This window comes from Oncorhynchus kisutch, unplaced genomic scaffold (assembly GCF_002021735.2).
Source record: "Oncorhynchus kisutch isolate 150728-3 unplaced genomic scaffold, Okis_V2 Okis04b-Okis11a_hom, whole genome shotgun sequence".
Taxonomy (NCBI): domain Eukaryota; kingdom Metazoa; phylum Chordata; class Actinopteri; order Salmoniformes; family Salmonidae; genus Oncorhynchus; species Oncorhynchus kisutch.
In genome coordinates, this window is record NW_022261981.1 from 9755616 (window position 1) to 9780998 (window position 25383).

At 43.4% G+C, this 25383-nt stretch overlaps 1 protein-coding gene across 1 annotated transcript in view; it reads left to right on the forward strand.

Annotated features, from left to right (window-relative positions):
* LOC109880844 (inactive carboxypeptidase-like protein X2) overlaps positions 1-25383 on the forward strand; it is a 115323-nt gene that overhangs the window by 73699 nt on the left and 16241 nt on the right. The window contains exons 6-13 of the mRNA XM_031813205.1: positions 1815-1965; positions 6631-6719; positions 9974-10097; positions 10558-10754; positions 13688-13867; positions 15561-15858; positions 17737-17876; positions 19717-19816. Of these exons, the coding sequence (XP_031669065.1) occupies positions 1815-1965; positions 6631-6719; positions 9974-10097; positions 10558-10754; positions 13688-13867; positions 15561-15858; positions 17737-17876; positions 19717-19816 (1279 nt within the window). The remainder of the gene's footprint in view (positions 1-1814; positions 1966-6630; positions 6720-9973; positions 10098-10557; positions 10755-13687; positions 13868-15560; positions 15859-17736; positions 17877-19716; positions 19817-25383) is intronic.

A 25383-nucleotide genomic window follows, 5' to 3' on the forward strand; every position in this document is an offset into this window, starting at 1 on the left:
TAGATGTACTGTATTACCATGGTCCATAGATGTATTACCATGGTCCATAGATGTACTGTATTACCATGGTCCATAGATGCACTGTATTACCATGGTCCATAGATGTATTACCATGGTCCATAGATGGTACTGTATTACCATGGTCCATAGATGGTACTGTATTACCATGGTCCATAGATGTACTGTATTACCATGGTCCATCGATGTATTACCATGATCCATAGATGTATTACCATGGTCCATAGATGTATTACCATGGTCCATAGATGTACTGTATTACCATGGTCCATAGATGTACTGTATTACCATGGTCCATAGATGTATTACCATGGTCCATAGATGGTACTGTATTACCATGGTCCATAGATGTACTGTATTACCATGATCCATAGATGTACTGTATTACCATGGTCCATAGATGTATTACCATGGTCCATAGATGTATTACCATGGTCCATAGATGTATTACCATGGTCCATAGATGGTACTGTATTACCATGGTCCATAGATGTACTGTATTACCATGGTCCATAGATGTATTACCATGGTCCATAGATGTATTACCATGATCCATAGATGTATTACCATGGTCCATAGATGTATTACCATGGTCCATAGATGTATTACCATGGTCCATAGATGTATTACCATGGTCCATAGATGTATTACCATGGTCCATAGATGTATTACCATGGTCCATAGATGTACTGTATTACCATGGTCCATAGATGGTACTGTATTACCATGATCCATAGATGTACTGTATTACCATGGTCCATAGATGTATTACCATGGTCCATAGATGTACTGTATTACCATGGTCCATAGATGTATTACCATGGTCCATAGATGTACTGTATTACCATGGTCCATAGATGTATTACCATGGTCCATAGATGTATTACCATGGTCCATAGATGTACTGTATTACCATGGTCCATAGATGTATTACCATGGTCCATAGATGTATTACCATGGTCCATAGATGTATTACCATGGTCCATAGATGTATTACCATGGTCCATAGATGGTACTGTATTACCATGATCCATAGATGTATTACCATGGTCCATAGATGTATTACCATGGTCATAGATGGTACTGTATTACCATGGTCCATAGATGTACTGTATTACCATGGTCCATAGATGTATTACCATGGTCCATAGATGGTACTGTATTACCATGGTCCATAGATGGTACTGTATTACCATGGTCCATAGATGGTACTGTATTACCATGGTCCATAGATGTACTGTATTACCATGGTCCATAGATGTATTACCATGGTCCATAGATGTATTACCATGGTCCATAGATGGTACTGTATTACCATGGTCCATAGATGTATTACCATGGCCCATAGATTGTACTGTATTACCATGGTCCATAGATGGTACTGTATTACCATGGTCCATAGATGTATTACCATGGTCCATAGATGTATTACCATGGTCCATAGATGTATTACCATGGTCCATAGATGTATTACCATGGTCCATAGATGGTACTGTATTACCATGGTCCATAGATGGTACTGTATTACCATGGTCCATAGATGTACTGTATTACCATGGTCCATCGATGTATTACCATGGTCCATAGATGTATTACCATGGTCCATAGATGTATTACCATGGTCCATAGATGGTACTGTATTACCATGGTCCATAGATGTATTACCATGGTCCATAGATGTATTACCATGGTCCATAGATGTATTACCATGGCCCATAGATTGTACTGTACCATGTCAACTCCCGATCCCTAGTCTCTTATTCACTGTGTTGCTCAACATCTGCTTGTCTCAGTAGATCTTCATTGGTAACAAGGAGAAAGAGATCCCTGTGTTGAACATGTTTCCTGTGGCTGCCGTGGCTCGTTACATCAGGGTCAACCCTCGTTCCTGGTTCAACCGTGGCAGCATCTGTATGAGAGTGGAGATCCTGGGATGTCCCATGCCAGGTACCTGCTATGTGTGTACTGTGTGATTCTACTAGGTAACTGCTGTGTGTACTGTGTGATTCTACTAGGTAACTGCTGTGTGTACTGTGTGATTCTACTAGCTAACTGCTGTGTGTGTACTGTGTGATTCTGCTAGGTAACTGCTGTGTGTACTGTGTGATTCTACTAGGTAACTGCTGTGTGTACTGTGTGATTCTGCTAGGTAACTGCTGTGTGTACTGTGTGATTCTACTAGGTAACTGCTGTGTGTACTGTGTGATTCTACTAGGTAACTGCTGTGTGTACTGTGTGATTCTACTAGGTAACTGCTGTGTGTACTGTGTGATTCTACTAGGTACCTGCTGTGTGTGTCTACTGTGTGATTCTACTAGGTAACTGCTGTGTTTATACTGTGTGATTCTACTAGGTAACTGCTGTGTGTACTGTCTGATTCTAACCAATAACTGCTGTGTGTACTGTGTGATTCTATTAGGTAACTGCTGTGTGTACTGTCTGATTCTAACCAATAACTGCTGTGTGTGTACTGTCTGATTCTAACCAATAACTGCTGTGTGTACTGTGTGATTTTACTAGGTAACTGTTGTGTGTAACTTTGTGATTCTACTAGGTAACTGCTGTGTGTACTGTGTGATTCTACTAGGTACCTGCTGTGTGTGTCTACTGTGTGATTCTACTAGGTAACTGCTGTGTTTATACTGTGTCTGATTCTAACCAATAACAGCTGTGTGTGTACTGTCTGATTCTAACCAATAACTGCTGTGTGTACTGTCTGATTCTAACCAATAACTGCTGTGTGATTCTACTAGGTAAATGCTGTGTGTACTGTGTGATTCTGCTAGGTAACTGCTGTGTGTACTGTGTGATTCTACTAGGTAACTGCTGTGTGTACTGTGTGATTCTACTAGGTAACTGCTGTGTGTACTGTGTGATTCTACTAGGTAACTGCTGTGTGTACTGTGTGATTCTAACCAATAACTGCTGTGTGTACTGTGTGATTCTACTAGGTAACTGCTGTGTGATTCTACTAGGTAACTGCTGTGTGTGCTGTGTGATTCTACTAGGTAACTGCTGTGTTTGTACTGTGTGATTCTACTAGGTACCTGCTGTGTGTACTGTGTGATTCTACTAGGTAACTGCTGTGTGTACTGTGTGATTCTGTGCCGGTAGGTTCCTGTTTGTGGCCCGCCTGTTAGCTTGCAGTTATCCTTCTGAACTCTCATCACCAAGTCGTTTTCCCCTACAGGACTGCCACTGACTGCATGTTTGTTTGTTTGTAGCATCGTTCTCTGTAAATCCTAGACTCTGTCGTGCATTTTAAATCCCAGGATGCCGGATGTTTCTGAGATAACGGAGCAGGCGCCTAGCACCGACGATCATATTACGCTCAAAGTCGCTAAAAGTTTGCCCATCCTAACGTTAAATCAAACACTAACTGAATGCAATGACTGTCTACCTGATTTATATAGCAGGCCGTGGCCACATGACTCACTCTCAGAGAACCATTTTGGTGAATAGTGTTGGTGCACCTAATAAACTGGCCAGTGGCCCTCAGTGTATTAAGGTGAATGGCAGTAGTAGACAAGGGGGTGGTGTACCTAATAAACTGTCCAGTTACTCTCAGTGTATTAAGGTGAATGGCAGTAGTAGACAAGGGGGTGGTGTACCTAATAAACTGTCCAGTTACTCTCAGTGTATTAAGGTGAATGGCAGTAGTAGACAAGGGGGGTGTGTACCTAATAAACTGTCCAGTTACCCTCAGTGTATTAAGGTGAATGGCAGTAGTAGACAAGGGGGTGGTGTACCTAATAAACTGTCCAGTTACTCTCAGTGTATTAAGGTGAATGGCAGTAGTAGACAAGGGGGGTGTGTACCTAATAAACTGTCCAGTTACCCTCAGTGTATTAAGGTGAATGGCAGTAGTAGACAAGGGGGTGGTGTACCTAATACACTGTCCAGTTACCCTCAGTGTATTAAGGTGAATGGCAGTAGAAGACAGGGGGTGGTGTACCTAATAAACTGGCCAGTGGCCTCAGTGTATGAGGCAGGGGGTGGTGTATGGGTAGGATATAGGCCTACAAGACGTTGTATTACCACAAGTCGATAAGACCATGAACAATACAGGGGGAAGATATACAATAAGACCGGATATGTTACCATGTGTAACGGATGTGAAACGGCTAGCTTAGTTAGCGGTGGTGCTGGTGTAACCGATGTGAAACGGCTAGCTTAGTTAGCGGTGGTGCTGGTGTAACCGATGTGAAACGGCTAGCTTAGTTAGCGGTGGTGCTGGTGTAACCGATGTGAAACGGCTAGCTTAGTTAGCGGTGGTGCTGGTGTAACAGATGTGAAACGGCTAGCTTAGTTAGCGGTGGTGCTGGTGTAACGGATGTGAAACGGCTAGCTTAGTTAGCGGTGGTGCTGGTGTAACCGATGTGAAACGGCTAGCTTAGTTAGCGGTGGTGCTGGTATAACGGACGTGAAACGGCTAGCTTAGTTAGCGGTGGTGCGGCGCTAAATAGCGTTTCAATCGGTGACGTCACTCGCTCTGAGACCTTGAAGTCGTTGTGCCCCCTTTGCTCTGCAAGGGGCCGCGGCTTTTGTGGAGCGATGGGTAATGATGCTTCGAGGGTGACTGTTGTCGATGTGTGCAGAGGGTCCCTGGTTCGAGCCCGGGGCGGGGGCGAGGGGACGGACTAAAGTTATACTGTTACACATGGATAGAATAATGTGGAGCCCTAATACGCAGAAACCCTTTAAGTGGTTAAAACCTATTAAGCTTAATTGGAAACGATCATATAAACCCACACAATGACCCTTTCCCTCCACGTTACGCGTAATTCATTCAAGCTAAAGATAACGGTTTAAAAAATAGATATGAATGTTAAAAAAGTTTCAAATGTAGGGACATAGCAATTATCACAAAGGACACAATGAACCAGCAGAGGACCACAGACTAATACCGGACCTAGAAAAACTCTGAGATTAATTGTTTGAGACATAATCAAAAAACAACATTATTACAACAGCAGAAGCAGTTGAAGTCGGAGGTTTACATACACTCAGGTTGGAGTCATTAAAACTAGTTTACATCCACTTAGGTTGGAGTCATTAAAACTAGTTTACATCCACTCAGGTTGGAATCATTAAAACTAGTTTACATACACTCAGGTTGGAGTCATTAAAACTAGTTTACATCCACTCAGGTTGGAGTCATTAAAACTAGTTTACATCCACTCAGGTTGGAATCATTAAAACTAGTTTACATACACTCAGGTTGGAGTCATTAAAACTAGTTTACATCCACTCAGGTTGGAGTCATTAAAACTAGTTTACATCCACTCAGGTTGGAGTCATTAAAACTAGTTTACATACACTCAGGTTGGAGTCAATAAAACTAGTTTACATCCACTCAGGTTGGAGTCATTAAAACTAGTTTACATCCACTCAGGTTGGAGTCATTAAAACTAGTTTACATCCACTCAGGTTGGAGTCATTAAAACTAGTTTACATACACTCAGGTTGAAGTCATTAAAACTAGTTTACATCCACTCAGGTTGGAGTCATTAAAACTAGTTTACATCCACTCAGGTTGGAGTCATTAAAACTAGTTTACATACACTCAGGTTGGAGTCATTAAAACTAGTTTCCATACACTCAGGTTGGAGTCATTAAAACTAGTTTACATCCACTCAGGTTGGAGTCATTAAAACTAGTTTACATCCACTCAGGTTGGAGTCATTAAAACTAGTTTACATCCACTCAGGTTGGAGTCATTAAAACTAGTTTACATACACTCAGGTTGGAGTCATTAAAACTAGTTTACATCCACTCAGGTTGGAGTCATTAAAACTAGTTTACATCCACTCAGGTTGGAGTCATTAAAACTAGTTTACATACACTCAGGTTGGAGTCATTAAAACTAGTTTACATACACTCAGGTTGGAGTCATTAAAACTAGTTTACATCCACTCAGGTTGGAGTCATTAAAACTAGTTTACATACACTCAGGTTGGAGTCATTAAAACTAGTTTACATCCACTCAGGTTGGAGTCATTAAAACTAGTTTACATCCACTCAGGTTGGAGTCATTAAAACTAGTTTACATCCACTCAGGTTGGAGTCATTAAAACTAGTTTACATACACTCAGGTTGGAGTCATTAAAACTAGTTTACATACACTCAGGTTGGAGTCATTAAAACTAGTTTACATACACTTAGGTTGGAGTCATTAACACTAGTTTACATCCACTCAGGTTGGAGTCATTAAAACTAGTTTACATCCACTCAGGTTGGAGTCATTAAAACTAGTTTACATACACTCAGGTTGGAGTCATTAAAACTAGTTTACATACACTCAGGTTGGAGTCATTAAAACTAGTTTACATACACTTAGGTTGGAGTCATTAACACTAGTTTACATACACTCAGGTTGGAGTCATTAAAACTAATTTATCAACCACTCCACAAATGTCTTGTTAACAAACTATAGTTTTGGCAAGTCGGTGAGGACATCTACTTTGTGCATGACACAAGTCATTTTTCCACAATGGTTTACAGACAGATTATTTCACTTATAATTCCTATCTAGCTCTTCAGTTGACACATATACTGTTGTCGATATAGTGATTTGTTCAATGACTTGATATGGGATGTGTTTGTTGTCAGACTCTCAGAACTATTACCACAGACGGAATGAGATCACAACCACAGACAACCTGGACTTCAAACATCACAGCTACAAAGAGATGAGGCATGTAAGTAGAGTAATGCTGAGCAGACACTACACTACACTACAGAGTAATGCTGGGCAGACACTACACTACAGAGTAATGCTGGGCAGATACTACACTACAAAGTAATGCTGAGCAGATACTACACTACACTACAGAGCAATTCTGGGCAGGTACTACACTACAGAGTAATGCTGAGCAGATACTACACTACAGAGTAATGCTGAGCTGTTACTACACTACAGAGCAATGCTGGGCAGACACTACACTACACCACAGAGTAATGCTGGGCAGACACTACACTACACCACAGAGTAATGCAGGGCAGACACTACACCACAGAGTAATGCTGGGCAGACACTACACTACAGCACAGAGTAATGCTGAGCAGACACTACACCACAGAGTAATGCTGGGCAGACACTACACCACAGAGTAATGCTGGGCAGACACTACACTACAGAGTAATGCTGGGCAGATACTACACCGCAGAGTAATGCTGAGCAGACACTACACCACAGAGTAATGCTGTGGCAGACACTACACTACAGAGTAATGCTGGGCAGATACTACACCACAGAGTAATGGTGAGCAGACACTACACCACAGAGTAATGCTGGGCAGACACTACACCACAGAGTAATTCTGGGCAGACACTACACCACAGAGTAATGCTGAGCAGATACTACACTACACCACAGAGTAATGCTGGGCAGACACTACACTACACCACAGAGTAATGCTGGGCAGACACTACACTACACCACAGAGTAATGCTGGGCAGACACTACACCACAGAGTAATTCTGGGCAGACACTACACCACAGAGTAATGCTGAGCAGATACTACACTACACCACAGAGTAATGGTGAGCAGACACTACACCACAGAGTAATGCTGGGCAGACACTACACCACAGAGTAATTCTGGGCAGACACTACACCACAGAGTAATGCTGAGCAGATACTACACTACACCACAGAGTAATGCTGGGCAGACACTACACTACACCACAGAGTAATGCTGGGCAGACACTACACTACACCACAGAGTAATGCTGGGCAGACACTACACCACAGAGTAATGCTGGGCAGACACTGCACTACACCACAGAGTAATGCTGGGTAGACACTACACTAAAGAGTAATGCTGGGCAGATACTACACTACACCACAGAGTAATGCTGGGCAGACACTGCACTACACCACAGAGTAATGCTGGGCAGACACTGTACTACACTACAGAGTAATGCTGGGCAGACACTGTACTACACCACAGAGTAATGCTGGGCAGACACTACACTATACCACAGAGTATTGCTGGGCAGATAGTACACCACAGAGTAATGCTGGGCAGACACTGCACTACACCACAGAGTATTGCTGGGCAGACACTACACCACAGAGTAATGCTGGGCAGACACTACACTACAGAGTAATGCTGGGCAGATACTACACCGCAGAGTAATGCTGAGCAGACACTACACCACAGAGTAATGCTGTGGCAGACACTACACTACAGAGTAATGCTGGGCAGATACTACACCACAGAGTAATGGTGAGCAGACACTACACCACAGAGTAATGCTGGGCAGACACTACACCACAGAGTAATTCTGGGCAGACACTACACCACAGAGTAATGCTGAGCAGATACTACACTACACCACAGAGTAATGCTGGGCAGACACTACACTACACCACAGAGTAATGCTGGGCAGACACTACACTACACCACAGAGTAATGCTGGGCAGACACTACACCACAGAGTAATTCTGGGCAGACACTACACCACAGAGTAATGCTGAGCAGATACTACACTACACCACAGAGTAATGGTGAGCAGACACTACACCACAGAGTAATGCTGGGCAGACACTACACCACAGAGTAATTCTGGGCAGACACTACACCACAGAGTAATGCTGAGCAGATACTACACTACACCACAGAGTAATGCTGGGCAGACACTACACTACACCACAGAGTAATGCTGGGCAGACACTGCACTACACCACAGAGTAATGCTGGGTAGACACTACACTAAAGAGTAATGCTGGGCAGATACTACACTACACCACAGAGTAATGCTGGGCAGACACTGCACTACACCACAGAGTAATGCTGGGCAGACACTGTACTACACTACAGAGTAATGCTGGGCAGACACTGTACTACACCACAGAGTAATGCTGGGCAGACACTACACTATACCACAGAGTATTGCTGGGCAGATAGTACACCACAGAGTAATGCTGGGCAGACACTGCACTACACCACAGAGTATTGCTGGGCAGACACTACACCACAGAGTAATGCTGGGCAGACACTACACTATACCACAGAGTATTGCTGGGCAGACACTACACCACAGAGTAATGCTGGGCAGACACTGTAAGCGAAAGGGAGGAACCCAGTCTATGCTCTGGAGAGAGCCAGCTTAGCATGGCTTATAGTGAAATGGGGGAACCCAGTCTATGCTCTGGGGAGAGCAAATTTAAACCAATAAACAGTTAAGTGGTAACAATGTACTTTATTAGAGTCTTGTTATGAAAATGAAACATTTAGTAATATGTTAGATGATAAAAAATATAGTACATTATCACAGTGAAGTGATGCTGTTCATGGAGGGATGTGTTAACTAACTCCTCCCCCTTATAGAGCCAGCGAATAGCCTTTCGCTTGGGGCCCGACTGGTGAGAAGCTTCAGGGAGGGCAGTCACGTGTGCTAGCAAGGCAGAGTTGGCCCCAGGTATGGGCAGAATCGGGAGGAAAGTGTTAGCCCGCTAAGTAAGCAGCGAGACAACATATCTGAAATCAATTTCGCCACGTGGAAGGCCTACTGAAAACTCTGGGACTCGTGTTCTCTACTGGCTCTACAGCTGATGAAGGTGGTTAATGAGGTGTTCTCTACTGGCTCTACAGCCGATGAAGGTGATTAATGAGGTGTTCTCTACTGGCTCTACAGCCGATGAAGGTGATTAATGAGGTGTTCTCTACTGGCTCTACAGCCGATGAAGGTGATTAATGAGGTGTTCTCTACTGGCTCTACAGCCGATGAAGGTGGTTAATGAGGTGTTCTCTACTGGCTCTACAGCCGATGAAGGTGATTAATTAATGAGGTGTTCTCTACTGGCTCTACAGCTGATGAAGGTGATTAATGAGGTGTGCTCTACTGGCTCTACAGCCGATGAAGGGGGTTAGGTTAATGAGGTGTTCTCTACTGGCTCTACAGCTGATGAAGGTGATTAATGAGGTGTTCTCTACTGGCTCTACAGCTGATGAAGGTGGTTAATGAGATGTGCCCCAACATCACAAGGATCTATAACATCGGCAAGAGCCACAGCGGACAGAAACTCTACGCCATCGAGATCTCAGACAACCCCGGAGAGCATGAACCAGGTAAGACCAGATAAAGGGCTCTGATAGGATCTTTATCCTTGATTCATTCCTAGAAGTAAAGTTCTCTGGGTTCAAAAATGGTGAACATTGTTGTATTATTACATAAAATGTTTAAGCTATTCATCATACGCCTTTTCACATTTTGTTCTCTCCCTCCCTCCCTCCCTCCCTCCCTCCCTCCCTCCCTCCCTCCCTCCCTCCCTCCCTCCCTCCCTCCCTCCCTCCCTCCCTCCCTCCCTCCCTCTCTTCCTCTCCCTCCCTCCCTCCCTCCCTCCCCTCTCTCCCTCCCTATCTTCCCCTCCCTCTCTCCCTCTCTCTCTCCCTCCCTCTCTTCCTCTCCCTCCCTCCCCTCTCTCCCTCCCTCTCTCCCTCCCTCCATCCCTCTCTCCCTCCGTCCCTCTCTCTCTCCCTCCCTCCCTCCCTCCCTCCCTGTCCCTCCCCTCCCTCCTTCCTCTCCCAGGTGAACCAGAGTTCCGCTACACGGCCGGTTCCCATGGTAACGAGGTGCTGGGCCGAGAGCTGCTCCTGCTGCTGATGCAGTTCATGTGTCAGGAGTATCTGTCGGGGAGCCCACGGATACGTCACCTGGTGCACGAGACCAGGATACACCTGCTCCCCTCCGTCAACCCCGACGGTTACGACAAAGCCCTTGAAGTGGTAGGTGTGGGTGTCCGAAAGACCCCCAAAACCCCACAGCTGATATTACAAATATTGACTGCATCATTAAGGCTGTACTGAAACATACCACGGATACAACGGACTCTTCTGGGACACGTGTGGAGGGTCTTTTGCTTGTCAGCCCTATGTGATCGTCAGATGAAAGATTCTCCTCTTCAAAGTCAGAAGTTCAAAGCATCCTCTCCAGGGATTCCAGTGGAGGCTGGTGCCATTTAGGATGAAGGAGGGTGACTCCTTCCTTATTTCTATTACAGCATATTGTCGCTCATATTCCATTCACCCAGTTCAATGTAACAGTGATAGGTTTAGGTTACTGTCATTCACCCAGTTCAATGTAACAGTGATAGGTTTAGGCTACTACATGATACTGCAATGTTCCCCTATATCCATCATGAGGTTGCTACAACCTACACTATGAATCAAGGGTCAAGAGAAATTAGAGTAATCAAGGAGAGAGACATTGACACAATCAATACCGCCTGGCACTCTCTTGCCTTCATCTAGCTGATCTAGGGTGAAATCACTTGTTTTTTTTGTTTGGTTTTCACTTTAGGGTGTTGAGCAGCTTTAATATTGCAGGTAGATTGTAGCTTCTATCAACGTAATGATCTGCACATCATGCAAATTAATTACTTAAAAATCATACAAAGTGATTTTCTCAATTTTTGTTTTAGATTCTGTCTCTCACAGTTGAAGTGTACCTATGATAAAACGTACAGACCTCTACATGCTTTGTAAGTAGGAAAACCTGCAAAATCAGCAGTGAATCAAATACTTGTTCTCCCCACTGTATATATACTTAATAAAAATAATGCAGACCATCCCTCCCCTGATTGGACTAAACTAATTATAACCCTACCATCCCTCCCCTGATTGGACTAAACTAATTATAACCCTACCATCCCTCCCCTGATTGGACTAAACTAATTATAACCCTACCATCCCTCCCCTGATTGGACTAAACTAATTATAACCCTACCATCCCTCCCCTGATTGGACTAAACTAATTATAACCCTACCATCCCTCCCCTGATTGGACTAAACTAATTATAACCCTACCATCCCTCCCCTGATTGGACTAAACTAATTATAACCCTACCATCCCTCCCCTGATTGGACTAAACTAATTAAATATATTTCTAATCTTTATTATGTTCCCCTAACCCTACCATCCCTCCCCTGATTGGACTAAACTAATCATAACCCTACCATCCCTCCCCTGATTGGACTAAACTAATTATAACCCTACCATCCCTCCCCTGATTGGACTAAACTAATTATTAACCTACCATCCCTCCCCTGATTGGACTATACTAATTATAACCCTACCATCCCTCCCCTGATTGGACTAAACTAATTATAACCCTACCATCCCTCCCCTGATTGGACTAAACTAATTATAACCCTACCATCCCTCCCCTGATTGGACTAAACTAATGAACAACAACACTTGGGCTTCTACATCCAGCGTATACATTCTATATACTGTAGCAGTTATAGGTTTGGACACACTTACTCATTCAAGGGTTTTTCTTAATTTTTTACTATTTTCTACATTGTAGAATAATAGTGAAGACATCAACTATGCAATAACACATATGGAATCACGTAGTAACCAAACAAGTGTTAAACAAATCAAAATATATTTTATATTTGAGGTTCTTCAAAGTAGCCACCATTTGTCTTGATGCCAGCTTTGCACGCGCTTCGCATTTCCCTTCGTTTGTGGACTTCAGTGCACAACACATCAGCCCTCTGTGACCAGATGAAAAAAACATTTCCAAGACAAACCTTCATATCATAACCACTACACACAGCCTACATCATTTTCACCGTATTAGCTAACGTCATGGTCAACATAGCTACTAGAACTAACACGTTAGTAAACATGCTACAATCATACAGTACAGTGTACAGTCAGCAAGCAGTTTAGCAGTTACATCGGCGGGCCCCGGTGGCAATAAATTAATAAATACCAAAGTCTAAGCTAGCTATACCAAAGTCTAAGCTAGCTAGCAGGCTAAGCTAGCTAGCTAACATAGCATCCCTCTCTGTTTGAGCAGGCTAAGCTAGCTAGCTAACATAGCATCCCTCTCTGTTTGAGCAGGCTAAGCTAGTTAGCTAACATAGCATCCCTCTCTGTTTGAGCAGATGTGTTTGAGCAGGCTAAGCTAGTTAACTAACATAGCATCCCTCTCTGTTTGAGCAGGCTAAACTGGCTAGCTAACATAGCATCACTCTCCATTTGTACCGAGTGTTTAAGTATGCTAAACTAACTAGCTGCATTCACTAGCCAAGTAAGTGAAAGTTTAACAAATGACAACTAAATACAGCTATCTCTCTCTCTTTCGCTCTCTTGTTTCTCCTTCATTTTTGAAGAAATGAATTTGTTCAAAACTGTTCAACTATTGTCTTTGAGTCAACTACTCACCACATTTGATGCACTGCAGTGCTAGCTAGCTGTAGCTTATGCTTTATGTACTAGATGAATTCTCTGACCCTTTGATTGGGTGGACAACATGTCAGTTCATGCTGCAAGAACTCTGATAGGTTGGTGGAGGGCATCCTCCAGAAGTTGTCATAATTACTGTGTAAGTCTATGGAAGGGGGTGAGAACCATGAGCCTCCTAGGTTTTGTATTGAAGTCAATGTACCTAGAGGAGGACAGAAGCTAGCTGTCCTCTGGCTACACCATGGTGCTACCCTACAGAGTGCTGCTGAGGCTATTGTAGACCTTCATTGCAAAACATTGTGTTTTAATCAATTATTTTTTATGTGAATATATATAGTATAGTTTTATTTTAAAAATGATAACTTTTTATCCTTAATTAATTTAAAACCATTTGGGGACCTCATGTCTTAATTATCTGCTCTCACGTGTCACCATGTGTCACTCTCCCGTTGTCCCTCAGGGTTCAGAGCTGAGTGGCTGGTCCCTGGGTCGGTGGAGCCAGGATGGAGTAGACATCCACCATAACTTCCCTGACCTCAACTCCATCCTGTGGGAGGCTGAAACAAAGAAATGGATCCCCAGGAAGATGCTCAACCACCATGTGCCCATTCCCGAATGGTATCAGTCCAAGAACTCCACGGTCAGTAAATGCCACACAAGATTCTGAGGAGTTTTCGAAAGACATTGATAGGGGAATCTCAGACATCCAGAATTAAAAAAGAAAAATGAGAAAATATACGATTGAGACTAGCGAAGTCACCACCCTCCATAACGGAAACTTGCAGCCAGATTCGAGCCCCTCTCTGGGCCAAATGTCCCTTCCCCTTACGAAATTCAAAAGATGAGAGCACCTGTGAAATTGTGATTTGTCCAAATCATAATTTACAAAACCACAGAGCACCTGAACAAAGTTCCTTGTTAGTCGTCACAGATGGGGGACTTCTGGTTCTCATCCTGTCACTATGACAGATAGGGGACTTCTGGTTTTCATCCTGTCACTATGACAGAGAGGGGGCTTCTGGTTCTCATCCTGTCACTATGACTCCATGACAGATAGAGGACTTCTGGTTCTCATCCTGTCACTATGACTGCATGACAGATAGGGGACTTCTGGTTCTCATCATGTCACTATGACAGATAGAGGACTTCTGGTTCTCATCCTGTCACTATGACTGCATGACAGATAGGGGACTTCTGGTTCTCATCATGTCACTATGACAGATAGAGGACTTCTGGTTCTCATCATGTCTCTATGACTCCATGACAGATAGAGGACTTCTGGTTCTCATCCTGTCACTATGACTCTATGACAGATAGATGACTTCTGGTTCTCATCCTGTCACTATGACTCCATGCCAGATAGAGGACTTCTGGTTCTCATCCTGTCACTATGACTGCATGACAGATAGGGGACTTCTGGTTCTCATCATGTCACTATGACAGATAGAGGACTTCTGGTTCTCATCCTGTCACTATGACTCCATGACAGATAGGGGACTTCTAGTTCTCATCCTGTCACTATGACTCCATGAAAGATAGAGGACTTCTGGTTCTCATCCTGTCACTATGACTCCATGACAGATAGAGGACTTCTGGTTTTCATTCTGTCACTATGACACCATGACAGATAGAGGACTTCTGGTTCTCATCCTGTCACTATGACAGATAGAGGACTTCTGGTTCTCATGCTGTCACTATGACTCCATGACAGATAGAGGACTTCTGGTTCTCATCCTGTCACTATGACTCCATGACAGATAGAGCACTTCTGGTTCTCATCCTGTCACTATGACTCCATGACAGATAGGGGACTTCTAGTTCTCATCCTGTCACTATGACTCCATGACAGATAGAGGAATTCTGGTTCTCATCCTGTCACTATGACTCCATGACAGATAGAGGACTTCTGGTTTTCATCCTGTCACTATGACTCCATGACAGATAGAGGACTTCTGGTTTTCATCCTGTCACTATGACTCCATGACAGATAGAGGACTTCTGGTTCTTATCCTGTCACTATGACTCCATGACAAATAGAGGACTTCTGGTTCTCATCCTGTCACTATGACAGATAGAGGACTTCTGGTTTTCCTCCTCACTTCTCCCCTCTGCTCTCCTCTCTTTCTCTCCTCCTTTCCTCTTTCTCCTCCTCTCCTTTCTCCTCTTTCCTCACATTCCCTCTCCTCTCCTCTCCTCTCCTCTCCTCTCCTCTCCTCTCCTCTCCTCTCCTCTCCTCTCCTCTCCTCTCCTCTCCTCTCCTCTCCTCTCCTCTCCTCTCCTCTCCTCTCCTCTCCTCTCCTCTCCTCTCCTCTCCTCTCCTCTCCTCTCCTCAGGTAGCATCAGAGACACGTGCTCTGGTCTCCTGGATGGAGAAGATTCCGTTTGTGCTGGGTGGTAACCTCCAGGGAGGGGAGTTGGTGGTGACCTTCCCCTACGACAGGACCCGTTCCCAGGGTGTATCCAGGGAGCAGACCCCCACCCCAGATGACCACGTCTTCCGCTGGCTCGCCTTCTCCTACGCATCCACCCACCGCCTGATGACCGACGCCAGACGACGAGTCTGCCACACCGAGGACTTTGCCAAGGAAGATGGCACCATCAACGGGGCGTCCTGGCACACCGCGGCAGGGAGTTAGTGTTGTTGTTTTCCTATTCATTTCAGTTCAATTCATTTCAGTTCAGTTCAGTTCAATTCAGTTCAGTTCATTTCAATTCATTTAAATTAATCTCTGATTCAATTAAATTCATGTATTGATGTATTATCACAGACCAGTACCAGAGTAGTTCTTCATTTCAACACATGTTGATTTGATGTATTATCACAGACCAGTACAAGAGTAGTTCCTCATTTCAACACATGTTGATTTCATGTATTATCACAGACCAGTACCAGAGTAGTTCTTCATTTCAACACATGTTGATTTGATGTATTACCACAGACCAGTACCAGAGTAGTTCCTCATTTCAACACATGTTGATTTGATGTATTATCACAGACCAGTACCAGAGTAGTTATTCATTTCAAACTTTTTTGGGGAAAAAACACATTTCTTTGACCATCACAAATTGTACATTGTACAATTTCTCGTAAATTACGATAGATAAATGTCTGGATCTTTTTTTCCTGACATCGTAGGTTCATGTACTTCGACATGAAGTGGTCAAATTAGCACTCTATTTTCGTTGTTGACCTTTAATCCCAGAAAAATGGCCTTAACTCAAAAAGCGTTGAGGCCTCGACGCCATCTTGTTTCTGGGCTAACAGCCCATTAGGCCAAACCTATGTTTCTGGGCTAACAGCCCATTAGGCCAAACCTATGCTCACTAAGTTTCGTCTTCGAAAGTCTTTACCATTTAGGAGAAATGGCCATGTCTTGATTGTACATTTGCAAATAGAATCCATTCGCCATCCGGTGGAATTTACGGGGACAGCGGAAAAATGACAACATTTTTAAATGTTATAAAACGGAAACCGAATGTCCGAGAGACTTCGTTTGATGACTTCCCGGAAGATCTGGCCCTGGTGCACAGCCCGACGCTGTCGGCAAATTTTCAAACATTTGCGGACGTCTAGTAAGGGACCGTGCATTTGCAATATGGAGATTCTCATCGATCATACAGCAACTGCCGAAAAGGGCACTTCAGGTATGAAAAAACGTGTTTTAAAGTCTCATGCAACTATACCATACAACGTCCAGTGGCTTGTGAAAGTATTCAGCCCCTTGGCATTTTTCCTATTTTGTTGCCTTACAACCTGGAATTAAAATAGATTTTTGTGGGGTTTGTATCATTTGATTGACACAACATGCCTACTACTTTGTAGATTCAAAATATGTTTTATAGTGAAACAAGCAACAAATAAGACAAAAAAAAATGAACTTGAGCGTGCATAACCTTTCACCTCCCCAAAGTCAATAATTTGTAGAGCCACCTTCTTGCTGAAATTACATCTGCAAGTCTCTTGGGGTATGTCTCTATAATCTTTGCACATCTAGCCACTGGGATTTTTTCCCAATCTTCAAGGCAAAACTGCTCCAGCTCCTTCAAGTTGGATGGGTTCCGCTGGTGCACAGCAATCTTTAAGTCATACCACAGATTCTCAATTGGATTGAGGTCTGGGCTTTGACTAGGCCATTCCAAGACATTTAAATGTTTCCCCTTAAACCACTCAAGTCTTGCATTAGCAGTATGCTTAGGGTCATTGTCCTGCTGGAGGGCGAACTCCGTCCCAGTCTCAAATCTCTGGAAGACTGAAACAGGTTTCGCTCAAGAATTTCCCTGTATTTAGCGCCATCCATCATTCCTTCAATTCTGACCAGTTTCCCAGTCCCTGCCAATGGAAAAACATACCACAGACCAGTACCAGAGTAGCTCTTCATTTCAACACATGCTGATTTGATTTATTATCTTTATAAAACACTGGTGGAAAAAGAACATATGAGCTGATGTCTTTTCATTGGGCAGTTGGCCGAGAGATAAATGACTCTGTCTGTGCCGCTGTGTCGGCAGGTATGAACGACTTCAGCTACTTGCACACCAACTGCTTTGAACTGTCGATGTACGTGGGCTGTGACAAATTCCCCCATGAGAGTGAGCTGGCGGAGGAGTGGGAAAACAACCGGGAGTCTCTGCTCGTCTTCATGGAGCAGGTACAGTATGTAGAGTCTAGAGAGGGTGTAGAGTCTAGAGAGGACATAGAGTCTAGAGAGGGTGTAGAGTCTAGAGAGGGCGTAGAGTCTAGAGAGGGCGTAGAGTCTAGAGAGGGCATAGAGTCTAGAGAGGGCGTAGAGTCTAGAGAGGGCGTAGAGTCTAGAGAGGGCGTAGAGTCTAGAGAGGGTGTAGAGTCTAGAGAGGGTGTAGAGTCCAGAGAGGGTGTAGAGTCCAGAGAGGGGGTGTCGAGAGGGTGTAGAGTCCAGAGAGGGCGTGTAGAGTCCAGAGAGGGTGTGTAGAGTCTAGAGAGGGCGTGTAGAGTCTAGAGAGGGTGTAGAGTCTAGAGAGGGTGTAGAGTCCAGAGAGGGCGTAGAGTCTAGAGAGGGTGTAGAGTCCAGAGAGGGCGTGTAGAGTCTAGAGAGGGCGTAGAGTCTAGAGAGGGCGTAGAGTCTAGAGAGGGCGTAGAGTCTAGAGAGGGCGTGTAGAGTCTAGAGAGGGCGTAGAGTCTAGAGAGGGTGCAGAATAGGTGCACATGTTCATGAAATACAATAGATGGCTGTAATCACCCCCAGACACACATGGCTAACTTGATGGGTCATTTAATCATCTGGTGAAATGCAGTCTTAAATTCAGACATGTAACAATTAACTGGCATAATCCCAACTCATATTACTACCAATAAAAAACTGATTTTCATAGCTGTTAATCTACTAGTTAATCTACTAGGTTCGATGTTAGCTAGCTAACATTTGGTTATAACTAGCAATGCAAATAGACTTTTTGATTCAAGTAATTTTACTACACAGATCACACACGTAAAGTTAGCTAGCTGGCCAGTAAGGTGACGTTAGCTAGAGAGCCAGTAAGGTAACGCTAGCTAGCGAGCCAGTAAGCTAGCGAACAATATGCTTTGACTTGCAATGAAATCCACTTTCTGACTAAATTAGAAATGTATAATATCTGACAATGTAGCTAGACTCTGACCCATATACATGGATGAACGAGTCACGGCAGACTGGAACCATTTAACTCTGTTTTGTTTGTAGCTACATCTTGTTTGGTCAGCGTTGTGTCAAGTCACTCTGGTTCACACTGTTTCTGCAAGTGCAGAAAGTAGCCCGTCACAACTTTTTCCAACTGCTCTGTCGACAGCTCCTGTTAAATTCAGGGCATCAATGTTGCTGAGAAAAGTAGCAAAACCTTTGTAGTTCTCGATGGCTAATGGTTGTATCTTTCAAAAAAACACAGCAGTAGAAAGGACTGTCAACACATACTAAGCAACTCACGTTATAGACAGAAGCATGCTACATGGCAGACCAATCCAAACTCCTCTCCTGGCATGTCCAGCCCGTCCATTATCTCAGCCAATCATGGCTGACGGGAAGGTTCCTGCAGTTTTCCGTGGCTAAACCAATTAAGCTAGTATTTTAACAAATTGTATTTGTATTTACAGATTGAATAAACGTTTGTTTATTAAGGCACATGAAAGTTGACATGTTCCAGAAGGCATTTCCATTTCCATCAATGACAACAAGACATTCAAATGCCTCTCCTGCGAAGTAGTGACATGAAACATACGCCTAGCTTTCTGAAACGAGTCATATTATATTGTTTAAATATTTATATCAAGGATCACATTGAAAATAATAGTTTTTAAGCATTCATGTACTCTGGGTTTTATTGTACTTTTAAATACTGTTAAAGCTTGTTTTTAACCCCCCAAATAAAATATAATATCATCAAATTAATATTATATATGATACGTTACATATTATTATTGTTGTTATTATTATTATTATTCAGTCAGTTGATCTTTGACCTCTGACCTTTCATGCACAGGTGCATCGTGGGATCAAAGGCATTGTCTGGGACATGCAGGGGCGGGGCATAGCCAACGCCACCATCCAAGTGGAAGGGATCGGCCATGACATCAGAACAGGTAGAGATACATTTATTTTATTGATTTATTTCACCTTTATTTAACCAGGAAGGCAAGTTGAGAACAAGTTCTCATTTTACAACCCCCGACCTGGCCAAGATAAAGCAAAGCAGTTCGACACATACAACAACACAGAGTTACACATGGAGTAAACAACAACACAGAGTTACACATGGAGTAAACAACAACACAGAGTTACACATGGAGTAAAACAAACATACAGTCAATAATACAGTAGAACAATAAGTCTATATACAATGTGAGTCAGTTTTACGAGGGTATGTTTGGCAGCATGAGTGAAGGATGCTTTGTTGCGAAATAGGAAGCCAATTCTAGATTTAACTTTGGATTTGAGATGTTTGATGTGAGTCTGGAAGGAAAGTTTACAGTCTAACCAGACACCTAGGTATTTGTAGTTGTCCACATATTCTAAGTCAGAACCGTCCAGAGTAGTGATGTTGGACGGGCGAGCAGGTGCGGGCAGCGATCGGTTGAAGAGCATGCATTTAGTTTTACTTGTATTTAAGAGCAATTGGAGGCAACGGAAGGAGAGTTGTATGGCATTGAAGCTCGTCTGGAGATTTGTTAACACAGTGTCCAAAGAATGGCCAGAAGTATACAGAATGGTGTCGTCTGCGTAGAGGTGGATCAGAGAATCACCAGTAGCAAGAGCGACATCATTGATGTATACAGAGAAAAGAGTTGGTCCAAGAATTGAACCCTGTGGTACCCCCATAGAGACTGTCAGAGGTCCAGACAACAGACCCTCCGATTTGACACACTGAACTCTATCAGAGAAGTAGTTGGTGAACCAGGCGAGGCAATCATTTGAGAAATCAAGGCTATCGAGTCTGCCGATGAGGATGTGGTGATTGACAGAGTCGAAAGCCTTGGCCAGGTCAATGAACACGGCTGCACAGTAATGTTTCTTATCGATGGCGGTTAAGATATCATTTGGGTCCTTGAGTGTGGCTGAGGTGCACCCATGACCAGCTCTGAAACCAGATTGCATTGCGGAGAAGGTATGGTGGGATTCGAAATGGTCGGTAATCTGTTTGTTGACTTGGCTTTCGAAGACCTTAGAAAGGCAGAGTAGGATAAATATAGGTCTGTAGCAGTTTGGGTCAAGAGTGTCCCCCCCTTTGAAGAGGGAGATGACCGCAGCCGCAGAAATACATGCTATTGTAGTATCTGTGTTCTCATTCTGTGTCCATACATACTATATAGAGATGTATTATAGTCGACTCTGTGTTCTCATTCTGTGTCCATACATACTATATAGAGATGTATTATAGTAGACTCTGTGTTCTCATTCTGTGTCCATACATACCATATAGAGATGTATTATAGTCGACTCTGTGTTCTCATTCTGTGTCCATACATACTATATAGAGATGTATCATAGTAGACTCTCTGTGTTCTCATCTCATTCTGTGTCCATACATACCATATAGAGATGTATTATAGTCGACTCTGTGTTCTCATTCTGTGTCCATACATACTATATAGAGATGTATCATAGTAGACTCTGTGTTCTCATTCTGTGTCCATACATACTATATAGAGATGTATTATAGTCGACTCTGTGTTCTCATTCTGTGTCCATACATACTATATAGAGATGTATTATAGTAGACTCTGTGTTCTCATTCTGTGTCCATACATACTATATAGAGATGTATTATAGTAGACTCTGTGTTCTCATTCTGTGTCCATACATACTATATAGAGATGTATCATAGTAGACTCTGTGTTCTCATTCTGTGTCCATACATACTATATAGAGATGTATCATAGTAGACTCTGTGTTCTCATCTCATTCTGTGTCCATACATACCATATAGAGATGTATCATAGTAGACTCTGTGTTCTCATTCTGTGTCCATACATACTATATAGAGATGTATCATAGTAGACTCTGTGTTCTCATTCTGTGTCCATACATACTATATAGAGATGTATCATAGTAGACTCTGTGTTCTCATTCTGTGTCCATACATACTATATAGAGATGTATCATAGTCGACTCTGTGTTCTCATTCTGTGTCCATACATACCATATAGAGATGTATTATAAAGGACTCTGTGTTCTCATTCTGTGTCCATACATACCATATAGAGATGTATCATAGTAGACTCTGTGTTCTCATTCTGTGTCCATACATACTATATAGAGATGTATCATAAAGGACTCTGTGTTCTCATTCTGTGTCCATACATACTATATAGAGATGTATTATAGTCGACTCTGTGTTCTCATTCTGTGTCCATACATACCATATAGAGATGTATTATAGTAGACTCTCTGTGTTCTCATCTCATTCTGTGTCCATACATACTATATAGAGATGTATTATAGTCGACTCTGTGTTCTCATTCTGTGTCCATACATACCATATAGAGATGTATTATAGTCGACTCTGTGTTCTCATTCTGTGTCCATACATACTATATAGAGATGTATCATAGTAGACTCTGTGTTCTCATTCTGTGTCCATACATACCATATAGAGATGTATCATAGTAGACTCTGTGTTCTCATTCTGTGTCCATACATACTATATAGAGATGTATTATAGTCGACTCTGTGTTCTCATTCTGTGTCCATACATACTATATAGAGATGTATCATAGTAGACTCTGTGTTCTCATTCTGTGTCCATACATACTATATAGAGATGTATCATAGTAGACTCTGTGTTCTCATTCTGTGTCCATACATACTATATAGAGATGTATTATAGTAGACTCTGTGTTCTCATTCTGTGTCCATACATACCATATAGAGATGTATTATAAAGGACTCTGTGTTCTCATTCTGTGTCCATACATACTATATAGAGATGTATCATAGTAGACTCTGTGTTCTCATTCTGTGTCCATACATACCATATAGAGATGTATTATAAAGGACTCTGTGTTCTCATTCTGTGTCCATACATACTATATAGAGATGTATCATAGTAGACTCTCTGTGTTCTCATTGAATGAAGCATGCTTGACAAAAGTAAATCCCCAGCAGGAAATAGCTACCATTTTATAGAAAGACCTGAATATATTACTATACAGTAGATACTGCCTGAAGGCATGGTGACACAAGTACCCGGTCCCTATTTGCCCTGTATTTTAGAAGTCATATGTGTGGGGGTAAGCTTACATTGTGCAGTTAAAGCAATGGGCAGAAGTGTTGCTTCAGGGATTAATGAAAGTCCCATGTATCTTCCTTTCAGTTTAATTCAACAGTGTGAGTCTCAAACACACACACACAAATATTCCTAGCACGCAATGATTATATCAAGCTTGTGACTCTACAAACTTGTTGGATGCATTTGCTGTTTGTTTTGGTTGTGTTACAGATTATTTTGTTCTCGATAGAAAATTAACGGTAAATAATGTATTGTGTCATTTTGGAGTCACTTCAATTGTAAATAAGATTATAATGTTTCTAAACACTTCTACATTAATATGGATGCTACCATGATTATGGATAATCCTGAATGAAATTGTGAATGGTAAGGATCGGTGCTGGTTCTGTAGACGAGAAGCATCCTGTAAGGATCGGTGCTGGTTCTGTAGACGAGAAGCCTCCTGTAAGGATCGGTGTTGGTACTGTAGATGAGAAGCATCCTGTAAGGATCGGTGCTGGTACTGTAGACGAGAAGCATCCTGTAAGGATCGGTGCTGGTACTGTAGATGAGAAGCATCCTGTAAGGATCGCTGCTGGTTCTGTAGACGAGAAGCATCCTGTAAGGATCGGTGTTGGTACTGTAGACGAGAGCATCCTGTAAGGATCGGTGCTGGTACTGTAGACGAGAAGCATCCTGTAAGGATCGGTGCTGGTACTGTAGTCGAGAAGCATCCTGTAAGGATCGGTGCTGGTACTTTAGACGAGAAGCATCCTGTAAGGATCGGTGCTGGTACTGTAGACGAGAAGCATCCTGTAAGGATCGGTGCTGGTACTGTAGACGAGAAGCATCCTGTAAGGATCGGTGTTGGTACTGTAGACGAGAAGCATCCTGTAAGGATCGGTGCTGGTACTGTAGACTTGAGCATCCTGTAAGGATCGGTGTTGGTACTGTAGATGAGAAGCATCCTGTAAGGATCGGTGCTGGTACTGTAGACGAGAGCATCCTGTAAGGATCGGTGCTGGTACTGTAGACGAGAAGCATCCTGTAAGGATCGGTGCTGGTACTGTAGACGAGAGCATCCTGTAAGGATCGGTGTTGGTACTGTAGATGAGAAGCATCCTGTAAGGATCGGTGCTGGTACTGTAGACGAGAGCATCCTGTAAGGATCGGTGCTGGTACCGTAGACGAGAAGCATCCTGTAAGGATCGGTGCTGGTACTGCAGACGAGAGCATCCTGTAAGGATCGGTGCTGGTACTGTAGATGAGAAGCATCCTGTAAGGATCGGTGCTGGTACTGTAGACGAGAGCATCCTGTAAGGATCGGTGCTGGTACTGTAGACGAGAGCATCCTGTAAGGATCGGTGTTGGTACTGTAGACGAGAAGCATCCTGTAAGGATCGGTGCTGGTACTGTAGACGAGAGCATCCTGTAAGGATTGGTGCTGGTACTGTAGATGAGAAGCATCCTGTAAGGATCGGTGCTGGTACTGTAGACGAGAGCATCCTGTAAGGATCGGTGCTGGTACTGTAGACGAGAAGCAACCTGTAAGGATCGGTGCTGGTACTGTAGACGAGAAGCATCCTGTAAGGATCGGTGCTGGTACTGTAGACGAGAAGCATCCTGTAAGGATCGGTGTTGGTACTGTAGACGAGAAGCATCCTGTAAGGATCGGTGCTGGTACTGTAGACGAGAGCATCCTGTAAGGATCGGTGTTGGTACTGTAGATGAGAAGCATCCTGTAAGGATCGGTGCTGGTACTGTAGACGAGAGCATCCTGTAAGGATCGGTGCTGGTACTGTAGACGAGAAGCATCCTGTAAGGATCGGTGCTGGTACTGTAGACGAGAGCATCCTGTAAGGATCGGTGTTGGTACTGTAGATGAGAAGCATCCTGTAAGGATCGGTGCTGGTACTGTAGTCGAGAGCATCCTGTAAGGATCGGTGCTGGTACTGTAGACGAGAAGCATCCTGTAAGGATCGGTGCTGGTACTGTAGACGAGAAGCATCCTGTAAGGATCGGTGCTGGTACTGTAGACGAGAGCATCCTGTAAGGATCGGTGCTGGTACTGTAGACGAGAAGCATCCTGTAAGGATCGGTGCTGGTACTGTAGACGAGAGCATCCTGTAAGGATCGGTGTTGGTACTGTAGATGAGAAGCATCCTGTAAGGATCGGTGCTGGTACTGTAGACGAGAAGCATCCTGTAAGGATCGGTGCTGGTACTGTAGATGAGAAGCATCCTGTAAGGATCGGTGCTGGTACTGTAGACGAGAGCATCCTGTAAGGATCGGTGCTGGTACTGTAGACGAGAGCATCCTGTAAGGATCGGTGCTGGTACTGTAGACGAGAGCATCCTGTAAGGATCGGTGCTGGTACTGTAGACGAGAAGCATCCTGTAAGGATCAGTGCTGGTTCTGTAGACGAGAAACATCCTGTAAGGA